Source organism: Terrapene carolina, unplaced genomic scaffold, assembly GCF_002925995.2.
Source record: "Terrapene carolina triunguis isolate 2854851 unplaced genomic scaffold, T_m_triunguis-2.0 Scaffold198, whole genome shotgun sequence".
Lineage (NCBI taxonomy): Eukaryota > Metazoa > Chordata > Testudines > Emydidae > Terrapene > Terrapene triunguis.
In genome coordinates, this window is record NW_020664549.1 from 1,986,526 (window position 1) to 2,004,721 (window position 18,196).

Genomic DNA, 18,196 nt, shown 5'->3' on the forward strand with positions numbered 1-18,196 from the left:
CAATGCCCCTTTCTTGGTGCTTGGGTTACTGACCTTGTACGAATAGCTAACACTGTATTACGCTGGCTGGTGTGTGTTTATTTACTAATCCTCACATTAGGCTATGATCCTCATGTATTTAAAAAACAAACAGGTGGAGTGCAGTTATTAGAGTGCTCCTGCTGCTGGAGGTGTCCTTCACATGCCAGGGTGATGGTCTAGTTAGTAACAGTCTGAGCTGTGCCTCTCAGCTTCGGCCGACAGTGATGACATGAAGTATTTGCCCCAAATCCGTGATAGCTCCATTGGAAACAATACCCCAGGGTAGCGCCATCACCTTGCATCAGGATAATGCAGTATGCAACTGCCATAAAAGTCAGTGAGAGAGATTCGGGGGGTGTTTGCAGTGCTTACAAAAATGAATCATCATGTCAAGCCTGTGGCAGACTAGGGACAGGTAAATGCAGGATGCTTTGATCCTGAAACCCCATAGCTCAAAGGGGCCCCAGATGGAGCTGTGAGAAAGAAGCAGGCTATCAGGCAGCAACCCCATGCTGCACCACTAAGATCAAAAGCGAGAGGAAGGCGAGAATCCAGCTGGAGGAGCTGGGAAGGAGAGCACATCCCCATGTTTGGGGGATTTAGCCTTAATCCGCCCGTGATAGGACCGACGATACAAAGCGAACACCTCATTTGGTTTTTAATATGAAATGAATCTTAAAGAATAGCTCAGCTGGTAATTTGGGAGGGAGGGGGAAAGGGGACATTTTCTGTCCTTTGAATTCTAGCCCTTAATGAGGGCTGACTCCAGACTGAAGAAGGATAAAGGGTGACTTTGACAGAGAATCAGAGCTTCTCTGAATATCAGGAACATTAAAGACACTGTCAGGTGATGGGCAGACAGGGAGTGAGTCTGAAATGAGTGGCAAGGGGGCATTAAAAGCTACACTCAAGTATTAAACCTTTACAAGTGTCAGGCTCTTGGGGATATCAAAACGCTTTAACACTTTAACTAATCCTGTCCTGATTGAGAATATATCATTGTACCCAGTTGGCAGATACGTAAACGGAGCCACAGGGAAATTAAGAGTCCAGGGGTGGGATTTTTAGAAGCACCTAATTGATGTAGGAGCACAAGTCCCATTAACTTTCAAGAACCTTCCAATAGGACCCGTGTTCTTAAGTCACACAGGTGCTTTTGAAAACTCTACTATACATTTTAGCCAGCACAAAATTATGAAACTTGGCAGCTTACCTTATTTAGCCACCTATGTATGGTCCCAATTTGCAGGCTCAGTCAAGGATTTTAGCTACTAAGGCCAACAATTTCAAGTGGAGCCTCTGATGTTCAATGCCCAATGGGAGACATTTTAGGTCTGGCTTTCAAAGTGCTGAGCATCGACTGCTCAGGTTAATGGGAACTGCAGGTGCTCTGAAATCAGAGGCCACTTTTGAAAAGTTTGCTGTGTAAGCTACTTAAATGGCAGGGCAAAATTGCACCCACCAAATCTGGAAGCCAACGTATGAAAATCTAGTGCTGATTCGCCCAAGTTCACGCAGCAAATCAGGAATAAAACACAGGAGTCCCTCTAGTCCCCCATTTCCATTCCCCTTGCTCTAAACCATTAGACAACTCACTCTCCCTAAAACATGGGATTAATAAGCTGTAAACCAGCCCTGCAAAGTCACCTCACCGTCAACTCATCTGAGGACAAACTAGGTTCTGATTCAAATAGACCCTGAGTTTTGTGGCTCTTTCTCTCTAAAGCCGTGCACTGCCACTTCCCTCTATGGATACTAAAGATATGGTTAGAGGATGGAGTCCCAGGGGTGTGGCACAGTTGCTCAAGTGAAATAGATGGAAAATGCAGCAGACACACTGGCTGCTAGAGTTAATAGGCTAATTAATCCAAAGTAAACGAGAGAGAGAGAGACCGGTACATAATGGTTTCTTCATGGCACGCTGGCTCCACTTATGCTCTTTGTTGGAACCTGCATACGCTAATAAACCCACCACTGTTTGCTCCCAGGATTATTCAGATCATCAGCAGGGATGGATCCTTGACAGGAGCCTGCACCCCACGTGACAAACCCATGTGAGGAGAAAGTTTGTCATTAGGCAGATGGGCAGTGTTCTGTGCTACCATCACCACACGAGAGTGGGTTTTATTTACGACTCCCCCACTCTTTGCCTCCTTTTGTGCTCCAGCACTAGGCTAGAGATTCATGGCTCCCTCCAACTCCACTGTGAATTCAAGTCATTTGAAAGCTGGGGGTGCAGTTCTGCATGTGCGGTGAAATATGACAAAACAATGCACACCCATATTGCTCTTTAATTATTTAGGGAAGCTTTTAATGTGCTGTTAGGCTGTAATAACTGCTTTATCCCTGAGCATGTATATAGCATCAGTAGGCTTAGAGGGAGTTCATGAATTTTTTATGAATTTGGATGGATAGCCAAATGTATTGCCAAGAGATTTTTCTTTCCTCGTGATTTTTTTTCCGCAACAGGAGGAAATTGTACAAAGAAAAAGAATTATACTAATTTGTTCCAAATGTAATAACACTAGGAGATTCAGAAGGACAATCAAGTGATGGGTTTGCATATTAGATTGCCAGATTGAATGGACTGCAAAAAAAGAGAAGTCAGCAGTTCTCCACAAGTGCTACATTTCTGTCAATGTCGAGTGTTAATGATGGAGTTCTCCCCAACCCCGCTCCTTTTATGGAGGAGAAAAAGGAGAAACCAACAAATATCAGCATTGAGCCATTTAAAATATAATCCTTCCAAGCCTGGTAAAAGCTTCCAGTTCGAATCTGTACAATGTACAGACTGTGTTATATGGAGGAACAAAAATTATTTATGGTCCCAATCTTGTACGACTGAAGCTTTGCTATTGACAATAGTGCTACAGAATCCAGCTCTATGTGACCTATCAAATATTTCCTTCCTTCATTGGGTAAATGAGCCCCTTTGGGTTTTATAACGTAAATCCTTTCCTTTTGCTTTGCCCATCTCTAGATTTGGCTTGGTAATGAAATGTAAACCTCACAAAGTGAAATTTTTGGGTTTTGGTTTGATTTCATCAAATTTGTCTGATTTCCCATACACACTCACAACAAACATGAAAACTGGTGTGTTGGTCATCCCCCTCCCCCAATCCCACCCCAAAAGGACCATTTTTGAGTGAAAACAGCTTGAGATTAGTAGTAGTTAAAGACAAATTTCACTGTAACAGAGCACCTAAGGGACCTGCAAAATCCAGGTCGCTGAGCAGAGAGATGAGTCTTTAGAAGAAGGTCAAACAAAATTATACTAGAAACCTGTACTCGTTAGGAAGATAATGAGCCTTCTAGGTCAAATGCAATTTAAATCAGGTGACTCCAACAATCTACTCCTTGCTAGCATGGAACTACTAATCGTACACTGGCGCAAGGTGGAGTGAAATTTTTAACTGATACAAAGGCAGGGATTTGTTCTAGTCAATCTTATGTATCACTACTAGTTACATTAGACTAAGGGACAAGTGGTCCCATTACAGACCAGTATATCACAAACTGTTACAGGAAGAAACAAATACTGTTTGCCATTGAAAAGCCAGGAATGCAGTCTACAAGGAATCTGAGCTTAACAAGCACATCATTTCAATTACTAACATTTCTCCTCATTTCAGTTCAAACATAATCTTAGTGGCCATTTATTGCTTATATTGGTAGAATACAACCCAAACTCTGTCAGTCCCTTTGGTCAGTGAGAGCTTGGAACACACTATTCAAATGGCAAGGCATTCCATCTAACTTCAGCAGTTTGAGAAATATGAACTGCTAAAATCACGATGAAACTGCTGGATGCAATAAGAAGAAAGATGTGATTTAAAGATTCAGCAGGGTCCACCAAAGCTAGAAACGTTGGCCCTGGCCCAGACAGGAATTTTAGATCCCTGTGAACTCTGTTAAACTAGGGTTAAAATGAGATGTTCCCTGTTTCATTGGTGCTGTGAAACTATATGGGAAAAGTTACATATATTTTATATTCAGTTCTTCAAAGCAGACCAATCTGGTACCCTTTGTTTTAGGAAGTGACAATACAGTAAAAGAAAGAAAGGGAAGTAAGTCTAAGAGAGGGAAGTTTGCAAAATAATATTGATTAAACAAACACTGCTGTAACAAAATAGAGGGGGGAGGGGGACATCTGTGAAGTAGAAAAGCAGAACCTAAAATACACCATTTTGTGACTGAAAACAGGCCCTGTGTTTGCAGTCATCACACAGGCAAATCTCCCATTGAAATCCCATTTCCTTACAAGGAAAACCAAATGCCCCTATCCACTCCTTAATGCTGTGTCCACGAAGATAAAGCATGGCTTCTTATAGATCCCTTTAGTGCATGCAAAAATGGGTGCTGTCATCTCAGATCAATAGCTCTTCATTGGCACAGGGCATTTGAGATGCATTTGCTGGCAGACATGATCCCATGTGCTGCTCAGCTGAATCGCCCAGGCTTGATCAGCCTGGCTGCAACAGCTTCTGCAAAACTCTGCTGAAAATGCCCTGCGCTGAAAAAGCCATTTCTCTGAAAGTTGCACGCCAGTGATGCTGTTGCATTTACAGAGGGGAAAACCCCTCGTTTGTACCCCCCCCAAAAAAAAAAGTTTCAGAAGTTATGCTTTGGCGTTTGCTATGTTGACACATTTTGGGTAGTTGGGGATTTAGGTTTCCTAGAAAGCAGGCAGAGACTCCCCTTCAAAAGAACATGGTTTCTCTGTATCTCAGTGTTGTTACGGAAATATGCAGTAGAGGGCAAAGCCAGCAAATAGCCTAACATGCAAACATGCATAGCTGCTGCACAAACATTATTATTAACCCTTTCAGTGGAAGCCTGGGAAAGAGAGAACTATATAGCTGCTGGCCATTGGAGAAATACAGTGTGTCGTGTACATTGCAGTGTTCGCATGTAGAACTTTGGCTGCGCCAAGCATACCCGCAAGTAACGCACCCCTGTATTTCTAGAAGGGAGTAACAGCTGCCAAAGAGTTGTACGGGAATTTTCAGTGTGTAGTGCCATTGTTTGTGTAAAATGCTGCATAAAGAAAGGTGAATTACACCCTCAATACCTGGGGGTGTGTTTATATATGATACTACTGAGCATTGTCACATGCATTCTAAGGATAAACATTAATTAAGCTGCACGTAACACCCTCAGGCAGTATGAATGCAACATATTGTCCCCATTGGACAGAATGGAGGATGGAGATGCAGAAAGGTGAAGCAGTTGGTGCAGAGTTGGGACTACAACCCTGGTTGTCCCACTGCCGTGCTCTAACGACAAGACTGCACACTCTTTTCTCGGTGTTGGGCCCTTCTGCAGCAAAAGCAGGATTAAGTGGGTTTCATTTAGTTTTCTGATGTTAGATCTTGCAGACCATTAACAGGGGTTGAGTACTGTGCAGAGATACATTGATGCTTGCAACCTTAATTGTAGTACTATAATATTTTCTTCTCTCTGCCTGTGGTGCTTTGTTCTCCACACCAGTGTTTCTTACAGCCAATTTATCCTCTGATAGCTTAGTTTGCTCACTGAAAGGGTTAACATAGTGCATGCTTAAGTGCCAGCACACCCTAGAGACAGCCCTTGACTGTGCATTGCCCCATGCCTGTTACCTCCTCCTCCAGTTGGTACGGTACCTGGGGTTGGAGTGGCTTCAGAGTGCAGCGCCAGGTATAGGGAGGGGAATACAAGGACAGCAGAGAAGAGAGGGGAAGAGAAAACAAAGGAATATATAAAACCACAGCACATTAGTGAGACTGGTGATCAGTCATACACAGAGTCACCAAAGGTTTTAAGAGAGAAAAAAAATGCATTAGCTGCCCCCCAGCAATCACCTTTCTGTGCATAATAACTATAGCTATTTGCATAGGACAAAGAGAAGGAAGATTCCCTTTGAGTCAGAGATGAATCGTCATTCCCAGTTAAACACACCCCATCTCGCCAGCAAATGGATGCTAATGGTCAGGTTCTGTCCTGGTGTGCGGCTTTGATTAAGTAAAGCATTCAAGCATGTGCTTACATCTCATTCAAGGAAGGACAAAACTGGACCCTCCACGTTCAGCTTGCTGTAAAACCCAACTTCAGGGCATATTACGTACATACTGTGAAACTGACCCAAGCTGTTGTAATCAATGAATCAAACAGAACTGTGTTTAATTTTACCCTCGTGGTTGAATGCAGCCTGACAGAAATGGAAGCAACATCTCGATACGTTTATTTATGATTGAGTCTAGTATCCATCTCTGAAGACCGAACTAAAGCAGTTGATTTCAAGGGTTGGTTTTCTGAACCTTCTTCCATTGAGTTCCAAGTTCTTTTTAGGGGGTCTATAGCAGGTATGTAAAAAATCAAACCAAACTCATTTAAAGCTGCTAAACAACGTTCTGCATACTGAGGTTACATACCATTCATTAATAAAATCCTGCCCAACCTACCCTTGTGTTAGATACATACCAGTTCTCATGTTCTAGGGCCAAATCCTGCTCGCCTTACTCATGCGGCTTCAGTGAGACTGCATAAGTAAGTGAGATGAGCAGATCTCACCCTTACTCTTTGCTTTCACTAATGGATAATGGATTGGTTGAGCTGTCAAAGCCCACTCTCAATGAGTGCCATTGTCTGCCTTTACCAAGGAAAGGGAAACTTGCCTTTTTTGGGCTGACAATTCACGGCCTGTATTTACAGCTGAGATAGTTATTTCTCATTCTGAGTAATGGAAAGGAAATGCAGTGCATCTCAGCTAGCACTGTGGGATAGCTGTGGGCAAACACCACAGATCTGTTAGGAAAGTATAACTATCAGTGACCCAGCAAAGTGAATAACAAGCGTATGTGGAACAAACAAACTTATGTTATCCATATCCAGTACCTGTCCTCTAAGCAGGGCATTCATGGAAGCCGCTGCGTCAGAAAAATACAGTGTATGGCAGGGACCCATGCCACTGAACGTCAGTTTTGCCAATATTACAATACTGTGTAACAGTTCTGGAGCCCGTCTGCTTAAAGACACGTAGAAAGCCTTTCATTTTTACTGTATTTTCAATAGGATACTTTTCCCACCCACCACAATTAAGGAGGAAAAAGAAAAGCAAACACCCATTAAATAAAATCGGAAGTTTAATTGAATTGTATGTCTGTTAGCAAATGCTATAGAAGGGAAAGAGCCAGCTTTGTCTGTCTTCCATCCCTAAGGGCTCCTGACCTTTCACTCCATTTGATCGATGTCTCACAATGGGCGTTTTATCCTATTATGAATCTGTGAGTTGTGGCTGTTTCCTTCTGCGGGTCGTCTGTTGATTGCTGGGGTGATGGGAAAGTGGCACCGTGCCTCCCCCAGCCTGTCTCTGCAGTGGCTCTTAGGGTTTTGTGGACTGGAGAATGCATTTGTTTTATAACTCTCCTTGCACCAATAAAAACAATTTAAGATTGGCAGAAAATATATGGGCACTGTTGTGTGATGCTTAGCACAGGGGAGTTGCTAGGGTGAAATAGCTACTGTTGGTGCTGTGATTTGAACATTCCAAAGATCTAAAAACGTAATACAGTTGGGGGTTTATATTCAGAAAGCGCTTTATCCAGATAAGCATGGGGCCTAACCTAACGTGGGTTACGATAGCTCACCACAATAAATGAAATCCCTGTAGGACGAGGGATATTGATAAAGGGTTGTTAAGCAGCATGGTTTTGGTGGAAAAAACTGTTACTAGCCTTTCCGTAACTGTTGTTCTTCGCAACGTGTTGCATATGTCTATTCCAATGTAGGTGTGTGAACACCCCAAGCATAGTCACCAGAAATTTTTCCCTCAGTGGTACCCGTCGGGTTGGCTCTAGCGCCCTCTGATGCAGTGCGCTCATGGCACTGGTATAAAGGTCCCAGCTGATCTCGCGCCCCCTCAGTTCCTTCTTTCTGGCCAACTCTGAAAAAAGGGCAGGAGGGTGGGTCTTGGAATGGATATGTGCAACATGTCTCGAAGAACAACAGTTATGGAAGGGTTAGTAACCCTTCTTTCTTCTTTGAGTGATTGCACATGTCCATTCCAATGTAGGTGACCCCCAAGCAGTTGTATAGGTGGTGGACTCGCAGTTCACAGACATCCTGACTGCAACATAGCTCGAGCGAAACTGGCATCATCTCCGGCCTGTTGAATGATGGTGTCATGAGTAGAAAATGTATGCACTGATGTCCAAGTCACTGCTCTGCAGATGTCCTCCATAGGGACATGGACCAGGAACACCGCTGATTATGCTTGTGCCCTTGTGGAGTCAGGATAGCTTGTGGTGGAACATCTGCCTGCTCGTAGCATGTGCGAATGCACAGTGTGATCCAGGATGAGATCCTCTGAGTCGAGATGGGGAGGCCTTTCATCCTGTCAGCTACCACTATGAAGAGTTGGGTGGATCTACGGAATGGTTTGGTCGTCTCTATGTAGAATGCTTGGGCACTTCTGAGGTCCAGAGGGTGGAGATGTTGCTCCTCCCTGTTCATGTGTGGTTTCAGGTAGAAAACCGGCAAGAGGATTGACTGATTACTGTGAAACTGCAAAACCACCTTGAGGTGGTGAGGGTGCAGCTGCACCTTATCTTTAAAGAAGATTGTGTATGGGGGTTCTGATGTAAGAGTGCGGATGTCTGAGACCCTTCTTGGCTGAAGTATTAGTCACCAGAAAGGCCACCTTTTGGGAAAGGTACGACAGGTGGCACATTGCGAGCGGTTCAAACGGAGGGTCTGGAAGTTTTGATAGGACCAGGCTTAGTTCCCATGGAGGGACTGGCTCTCGTATTTGTGGGTAAAATCTTTCTAGGCCCTTGAGGAAATGAAGAGAACCTCTCATGTAAGAAAACGGTTATCCAGCGGGGGATGGAATGCTGAAATCGTTGTGAGGTGTACCTTAATCGATGAAATCGCTAACCCCTATTGTTTCAGGTGTAACAAGTACTCAAGCATGGCCTGTAGTGATGACTGCATGGGTAAGAGACCGTGTTGGGAAGCCAAATGGAGAACTGCTTCCATTTGGAGAGGTATGTAGCCCTGGGAGAGGGCTTCTTGTTACCTAACAGGACCTAGCAGACCTGTTCCGAGCAGGCCAGCTCTATGGTATTTAGCCATGTAGCTTCCACGCTGTCAGGTGGAGGGTGCTGAAGTTCGGGTGAAGCAGTCAACTGTGGTCCTGGAATATCAGGTTGGGGAGTACAGGGAGCAGCATCGGAGTTGCTAAGGAAAGGCCTAGCAGCGTGGCGAATCAGTGCTGACGGGGCCAGGCTGAGGCTATGAGAATGACCCACATCCTGTCCAGCTTGATTTTCAGCAGAACCTTGTGCATGAGCGGGAGAGGAGGGAAAGTGTAGAACAGGTGACCTGTCCACAGGAGCAAGAAGGCATCCGTAAGTGAACCCTGGGCTGTGACCTTGCAGGGAGCAAAACTAGTAACGCTTTCTGTTGAGTCTGGTCGCAAATAGGTCTATGGGGGAGTCCTACACTGCTGGAAAATATCCCTCACGATGTCTGGGCAAGGGAGCCACTCATGGTGATTGGAGAAAGATCTGCTGAGGTGATCTGCCAGCTTGTTCTGCGCTCCCGGAAGGCGAGGAGCCTCAAGCTGGATTGAGTGGACTATGCAAAACTCCCATAAGCAAATTGCTTCCTGACACGGGGGGAAGGGTGAGCTCTTCCCTGTCTGTCGAGATTGAGCATGGCTGCAGTGTTATCCATGAGCACTAGTATGCTCCTGCCTGCAATGTGAGGTGACTGCTCTGAGCTCTCTGACGCTGATGCTTTTCCAGGGACCATTGGCCTGAGGTCATAAGTAGCCCCACGTGAGCTCCTCAGCCTAGCTCTGATGCATCCGAGATCAGGGATAACGAAGGTTGGGGCTGGGCGAAGGGAATGCCTGTGCAATCAGAGGATCCAGCCACTGATTGAGGGAAACAAGGATTGGGGAACACATGTGAGAACCGAGTCTAGATGGTGGTGATTCGGCAAGTACGCTGAGGCCAGCCAAGCCTGAATGCGCCTGAGGTGTAGTCTGGCATGCTGCACCACGTACGTGCATGAGGCCATGTGACCTAAAAGCCTGAGACAGAAATGGGCTGTCATAATGAGGTGGACCTTGACGTGCGCTACTAGTCACGCGATTGCCTGAAACCAGCATTCTGGGAGGGAGGCCATGGCCTGGGCGAAGTCAAACATCGCTATGATAAACTCTATCTTCAGCACTGGAGTGAGGATAGATTTCTGCTTGTTCATTAGCAGACGCAGGGCCTGGAAAGTTGACTGAAATGAGGTGGATACTGGACTTTACCTGAACCTTGGACTGACCTGACTAGCCAGTCATCCAGATACGAGAAGACTTGTGCTTCCTGTCTTCTCAGGAAGGTCACCACTACCGCCATGCACTTTGCAAACACCTGTGGGGCCGCCAACAGGCCGAATGGATGAACCATGAATTGGTTAGTGGGCCTGGCTGATGACAAATCTGAGAAACCTTCTGTGGACTTGGAAAATCGAAACGTGAAAATAGGCATCTCTTAAATCAAGGGCAACGTACTAGGATCCAGAGAGGGGATAATGGAAGCCAGAGAAGAGTACCAGCCAACCGCCGACTCTGACGAGCCTTCCTCCGGGATCCATGGAGGTGCACTTCCCACCATTGCTGGAGATGGGTGCTGGGGCGGGGAAGCTTGCGCCAGGACCAGCAAGGACGGTTTCCCTCTAGGTGGTACCGCGGAGCCCGGAACCGGATAGCAGCTGGAGGTTACCCATTCCCTCCTGCCCACCGGCACCAAGGCTGCCAACTCTTGTACAGCTGGCAATGGTGGTACCGAGAGCACCAGCAGCTCTCTGGCCCAGCAAATGCCTCGGCTTGAAGCCTGGTGACAAAGGCATGCCTCAGCACTGGGGACAGGCCAAAACTGCACTAAGTTACGGAGAAGCGCCAACAAAACTAATAACTGTTTACACTCTATGTACAGTATGAAGAAAAATGGAGAAAAAATGAAGACCACTGAGAAAAGCTTGCTGCAGCAAGGAGAGTAGTTCCAGTGATCATCACCGCGTTCAGAAAGAACTGATGGGGTGCAGGGTTAGCCTGGCCCTTTCTACCTACACTATGGAGCACCAGAGCCAACAAGTCACCACTGAGAGAGAGATTTCCATCAACCGTGCTTGGGGTGTCCGCACACCTATATTAGAATGGACATGTGCAATCACTCGAAGAAGAACTATACTTAACATCTGTATCTGAAGATGGTTGTTGCTAGACTGGGTCAAGCTGTAGCATGCAGTAGGCCTTGCAAAGAACACAGGATGCCAATTATTGGGCACAGTTGTTGACTACACTTTCTAGGCTGGCAATAGCTCAGTCCAAGAGTGCCAACCCACCTTGTTTCTCTGTCAACAGAACCCTACCCAGAGTTATACAGTAGTGAGCTATTCTACTTCAGAGTTTGAGCACCTTAAAAGTAAGAGAGGCTGTTCCCCATGTTCTACATACTGGCATAGTCTCAGAAATGCACTTTGTAACTGCAAGGAAGATACAAAGCTATTTCAGAGGAATTCCAAGACCCGGACAAATGCTGTTCGATAGTTCCCTCTGGTGGCTATCTGAAGTGTACACTCTCTTCCAGGAAAAAGAGAGAGCTCAGCTCAGTAGAAGCACCTCTGTGGATCAATGGCACAGTTCCTTTGGGGGATGGATTAAGTGGACTCTCCCACCCCAAATTTAAACCCTGTCAGCTCTGATTCTAACCACTAGACAACAGCGCTGTGTCCCTTTGATTGTCTTCCTAGTTATACTGATAAACTAGATCTCCTGACACTGGCTGGGTCAAAGTTTTCTCCTCTTTGCTGTACCCTCCTCGGGTAAATGCCAAAATACTTGTATGTTGTAGCTTTTGAAGGTCAATTATAAATATCCTGGTATAAACCCCACTGTTAATGACTAAACACACAGCGATCACCAAAACCCATTAATTAACTTGGATCTTTTCCTCACTCCCTTCATTTCTTTTGCCAGATTGAGTGCAAAGCCCCAACAGCCTCTTCTTCCTGTCTGTGGGCTAGTAGCTAGGGACCAACATTCCCAATATACCCTGACAGCATACCAGGTCGGGCAATGAAATCCAGTGGAGGTGCTGCTTCTCGTTAGATCTAGCAGCTTGTCAAACTGCAGGGATTCCCTAGCAGCCTGCCAATGGTTAGATCACCCAGCTACGTTTTTGTATCCCACTCATACGTCCTCACTGGATCACTCTGGCCCATTGTCTCCCAGGCATAACATCGACACAGCAGTATTGTTCAAAGAGGTTTTTCAATGTAAATACCATTTCTGGAATCTGCACTGAACATTTCTGTGATGAACTCCATGTGGAGCTACAGTAAAAGGGTCATAGAAATGTAGGGCTGGAGGGGATCTCAAGAGGTCATTTAATCCAGCCTCCCACACTGAGGCAGGACCAAGTAAAATTGGTTCTAGACCATCCCTGATGGGAATTTTGTCTGACCCGGTCTTTAAAATTTCCAGTGCCAGGGATTCCACTACTCCCCTAGGTAACCCTTTCCCGTGCTTAATTATCTTTGTAGTTAAAAAGTTTTCTTAATATCTGACCTAAATCTTCTTTAAGGTGGAAAAGGCCTACTAGAGAGTCTCTCACTCTGCATACGCTGTTTCCCCATAGAGGATATATGTAAGTGATACTACACAGTACGTGAAGGGGCAGGCAGAGTGCCATCAGGAAGACAGAGTTTACTGCTGTGAATACAGCAAGCATCTCTCTGTAGTTGTAAAAGAGAGAAACCCTCCTGCTTCAGGGCATAAGACAACCACTAACTGCCTGGGGTCAGGAAGAAACTTCCCATAAGGGCAGGTTATTGTTTCATAATTGTCCTCTCTGAGGGGTCTTGCACTTTCCTCTGAAGCATCAGATGCTGGCCATTGTTGGAGATAAGATACTGAGCTAGATGGACCATTATTCTGATGCACTATGGCAGTCCCTAAGTGCCTCAATTTGGAAAAGCAGTCACTACATTTGCCTATCTAACTAGGTACTCATATGGCCCTCATTAATGTAGTATCTGAGCACTTCACAATCATGAATGGATTTGATCTGCACAACATCCTTAACAGTGCTATCCCCATTTTACAGATGGGTAACTGAGGCACAGAGTAGAACTTTCTTGCTTAGGGACTATTGGCTCTGCTTATGCCATGGTGAGAAAGTTACCCATTCCCTTAGTAAAACCACATTCTGTATGTGATTTTCAGCGTAGTCTGTAGTTTTGGAAGACATGCATAATGCTCCTTGTGTGTTAACTCCTCTGGGAGCATGTATCCCACCCCCAAAGTCACAGCAACGCTGTCCTCCACCTACCTTCATTCAGTGGGGCTGGCGACTCTTCCACAATGGATTCTCCATCTCCCACCTGTGTCCTAGCACGCAGGAAGAATCTATAGCGCGATATGGGGTCTGTCCTCTGGAGCGTAAACCTTGTTTGGTTGGGGGAGAAGGTCTCTACCAGCGTTCTGCCCGTTTTGGTTCCATTAACTGGGGAGAAAGGCAAGCTGTGTAGGCTTCAGCTTTGTTTCAGACACATGCTATGTTACACATTTCATCTCCTCCCACCCTAGAAAATCAGCTGATGGTCCAATATGCTTCTTTCTATTGACTATGCTCAATAGAAAGATTTGTGGAGATGCAACAAAACCTGTCTGAGAGAGCAACAGCTGCCAGCTGCCTCCTAGGGGGATGTGCATTGAGTAATGGTGCAGCTGAACTGTACTGGCTAGCATAGGTGCTGGAACTAGGGTGCAGCGGGCGCTGCTGCACCCTCTGGCTTGAAGTAGTTTCCACTATATCCAGGGTTTACAGTTCGGTTCAATGGCTCTCAACCCTCCACCCCCACCCCCCCACTATACAAATTTTTCCAGCACCCTGCAGGCTAGAGATGAGATTCACACCCATGCAGAGGGCTGTTACGTGTCCTGCTTAAGCTCTCACAGTAAGACTTTTGTGTTGTGCACAGCCCTGATATTTGGCCATCTGCATTGCGCTGAATTCCATACTGTTTGGGGATATTGTGGGGGCAGTTTCACTCTTTCTGCAAAAGCAGCAAAGAGTCCTGTGGCACCTTATAGACTAACAGACGTATTGGAGCATCCGACGAAGTGGGTATTCACCCACGAAAGCTCATGCTCCAATACGTCTGTTAGTCTATAAGGTGCCACAGGACTCTTTGCTGCTTTTACAGATCCAGACTAACACGGCTACCCCTCTGATACTTGACTCTTTCTGCAGTAATCTTCCAGGGGTGGGTGTGTGTGTGTATGAGTGAGAGAGAGAGAGAATCTGCTGTACCAATTTCACTGTATTTAGACTTTGCTTGCAATTTATTATTGCAGTCTGGGGCTAAACCTTATTTCTCCCCCTATGGCCAAGTCCTGGGAGATGCTGAGCACCCGCAACCCCTACCGGCTTACACTGAAATGGTGCAGGCACTCAGCACTGCAGCAGGACTTGTCGCCTTCAGAAATAGCAAATGTTTTACCTTGTCATGGAAGTCTCTAATTCTTTAAAGGCTACTCTTGTGCCGTCATATTTTGGAAAATACCTTTTAGCACCTGGAAGGAGGAACTCTTTCTGGGTTTGGCGCTGAATAACCTACTCACCCAAGAGAACACTTGATGAGTTAAAAATCACTGATCAGTTGAGAAAAACAAACAGGTGTGGAACGTACAGGCTTGGTATCTAAGGTTGTATCCAGTGAGAATTCCATTGGGATGTTCAGGGTGGCCCCATTCCAAAGTGATGGTTTCCAGGTTAGGCTGTCGGATTCTGAAATACCTGGGGACACTGGGTACTTGGGAGGAGGATGGGGCCAGGATGGAGAAGGAAAGAAAAGACAACATACCTTACAACATGGTACATGTTGCAGGGTGGCTGACATAATAAAGATACACACACACAAAGCTCAGATGCTGATGGAACAAAAACTGCATTAAAAACCATGCACCAGCACTGGGGGTTTCATAAGCACATTAAAACTCAGAACAATTCTGCATGTGAATCCAATACTGGATGCAACAGAATCATGTCTATTCATTAACTGAGATGCGTGTACTGCAGTTTGATAATTCTCTGCTCATGGGAACCAGACCAGTGCAGTGTGCATATCATACCTACTGTCAGAAGGGACTGTCAGCTAGTCTGACCTCCTGCAAATTGCAGACAACAGAACCTCACCTACCCACCTCTTCCTGTAATAGACCCATAACTTCTCGCCAAGTGACTGAAGTCCTCAAATCATGGTATAAAGACTTAAGTTACAGTGACTCCACCATTTCCACTAGTTTAAACCTGCAAGGGGCTCGGGCCCCATGCTGTGAAAAACCCCAGGCTCTCTGGAAATCTGAGCTGGGGGGAAATTGCTTCTCGACCCTAAATGTGGTGATCAATTAGACCCTGAGAATGTGGACAAGACCCACCAGCTAGGCACCTGCCCAAGAATTCTCTGTAGTAACTCACAGACCTCCCGAAGTAGTGTCCCATCACTAGCTGTCGGAGATATTTGCTCTGTGGGGGTAGACTTACCACCACAGTTTGTAACAGGCAATCTCCTTTGGCTCACGTGGTAAACGCTTGTGTTTTGGAGACGAAGAACTAGTGTTCTTGACCCAATTTCATAACTTGTATGTGTAGTTTATCTACCAAGATACCTTTTGTGGGTATCATTACACCAACCCTCTGCGCTTGCACCCCTGAAGTCTGTTTCCTGTTATACAGAGAGGCTGGTCAAGGTCTTTCCCCCACCAAAGAAAAACTGCAACTGCTGTTCTGTTTATAACAATGTCCAGTAAGATATCCTGCCACTGCTACCTTGTAATCTACTGCAGAGCAGAGAGGGCCTGGTTTACTAACATGATAACACAATAAAACCACATCAGGCCAAGCACCTGGCTGGCATTAATTCATCTTTTGGCAGGAAGGCTACACATGGACGAGCCAATATGAGGTGCGGTTATTGAACAGGTTGCCCTGGGATATTTTGCAGTTTTACCTAATTTTCTTCCAAGCCTGTCAACCCCCTTGTTAGGATATCCGTTTTGCTCCTAGCAATCAGAGGAAACAGTCCTCAGTGTACAGGGATTTCTAACACCTGCACTGCATGGGTATGCTTGGAGGTACAGGAAGGGTTTTTCCACCTTTAGCGTATCTCCTGTGGCAACAGGAGACTCCCTAGAGTCAGGAATGGCAGAGGCTCCCTAAAGGGGGGGGGGGTGGTGGCGGCGGCGGCACCGGTACCCAAACCCTGCCCTCTGCACTGCCCCTTCCCCCGAGGCCCCACCCTCATGGCACTCTGAGCCCCTGCCCTAGCGCTGCCCCTTCCCCCAAGGCCCCGCTCCCATGCTGCCTTTTCCCCCCAAGACCCTGCCCTCCGCTCACTCCCCTCCCCTGCCTTCGCTTGCCCTTACAGCTGGTAAAAAGTGGGAGGGCTATCACTTTTAAAAGTGATGGGGACCTGGGCCCCCTTGTTCCAGTGCTCCTGCCTAGCTTTTGTGAGAACTCGGAAGATCACCCAGTTCCCCAAGAGTGTCTTTTGGCTAGGATGTGCATATATGCAGCAGCCTGCATTCCCACACCCCCCATGCATTCTTGCCCACTTGGGGCCAAGCCACACAACCTGGATGGCTCTTGGAATGTACAACTTGTTTGCGTACAGCACTAGGGACAAGATTTTGCCCTTAAATCCTAGAGCTTTGTGTAGAGGGGACTGGTTGGCAGGTCCCATTTGGCGTTTTGAAATACGTGGTTATAGTGATGTGGCTTGCTTTCCAAATGCAAAGACTGATTCAAGGTGTACTGCCAGTCGATGGGGGTGGCTCCGTCCTATGAGATGTGCATGTGACTTCCCAGGGATCAGAGTGGCACATGGTGCACCCAGAGGCACAATGGGTAACCTGTCAGTCACCCTTCGTTCAAAACAACAGAGCAGCTCAGCAGGGCAACTGAATAGGTGTATCGATGCATTTGTTGGTGGTGTGTTTGTCTCACTGGTATTTGATATGTCCTATTGAAACTGGACAAACTGCATGGCGACTTCACTGCTCCTTAGCACAGAACAGTTTTAGGGTAAGGCCAGGGACGCCCCATTGTGCTAGGCACAGCACACATACCATAGGCCTTGTCCTGAAGAGCATAAGGCCAAAATGTTCAGAGCTGGCAAAGCAATAACTTGTTACATAGTGTGGGCCAAATCCTGCTCTCAGCTTTGGTCATAACTGCAGAACGTGAATCAGATTCTGTCACTGAGCTGGGCTACTGAACAGTGTTTGTTTTTTAAATGGAAGCTTTGACGCTAATACATATCAATTTACCCCCATTAGAACAAGAGAAGAGCTGCTTAAACAATTTCCTGACAAGCTGCACCTCTTGAGAGCATTATCAGACCTGGTTTTGTGCTGAAGGGAGTTATAAAACCACCACAGCTTGCTGGGATTTGTATATGCACAAATCTAGGTCAAATGGTACAGAACCATAACACACAGGTAATGGAGCACATCTAGAAAAGCTCTTCCTTTCTTGGGCAAACCCATTGTAGGAGTTTTGCGTTCTGAAGGGCTTCAGGATTTGGCCTAATGGCTTTATTTCCCCCTTTAATTACAAATTTCAATGAATGATGATACTCTGACTAAAAGTAAGCTTTTAAAAAGACAATACAGGAAGAGTTACAGCCTCCATCATGCCTCTCCACCCCACATTGTTACTTATAATGTACAGGACCATAAACGTAAACCTTAAGATTTATTGCCAGTTGCTAAAAGGTGCAGCGCCAATGAAAATCTACTGAGCTGTCTCCAACTATGATCTAGAGCAGTGGTTCTTATTGAAGCTGTTCCATTTTAATTAACCATGAATTGGGCCAAAGCAAGATATGAAAAGGAGACACCATCTGTAGCTCAGAGGTTGGGGTATTTCCCTGGGAGGTTGAGGATGTGGGTTCAATTCCTATGTCTGGAGGAGCAGGCCTTTGAAGAGGGAGTGCCCTTAACCTTTCCTGTTGCAGCTGCTTCCATTTTAATTAACTATGAATTGCTCCAAAGCAAGCTCTTCTAAAGAGCTGCCTTCTCTGGTGTAGAGGTTTGGGCACTCCCCTGGGATGCTGAGGGCCCTGGTTCAAT

General features: G+C 46.0%; 1 protein-coding gene across 1 annotated transcript in view; it reads right to left on the reverse strand.

Annotated features, from left to right (window-relative positions):
- LOC113407099 (neurofascin-like) overlaps positions 1 to 18,196 on the reverse strand; it is a 100,668-nt gene that overhangs the window by 27,135 nt on the left and 55,337 nt on the right. Inside the window, exons 22-24 of the mRNA XM_029912298.1 lie at positions 14,755 to 14,877; positions 13,392 to 13,565; positions 5,664 to 5,678 (exon numbers count right to left, since the gene is read on the reverse strand). Of these exons, the coding sequence (XP_029768158.1) occupies positions 5,664 to 5,678; positions 13,392 to 13,565; positions 14,755 to 14,877 (312 nt within the window). The remainder of the gene's footprint in view (positions 1 to 5,663; positions 5,679 to 13,391; positions 13,566 to 14,754; positions 14,878 to 18,196) is intronic.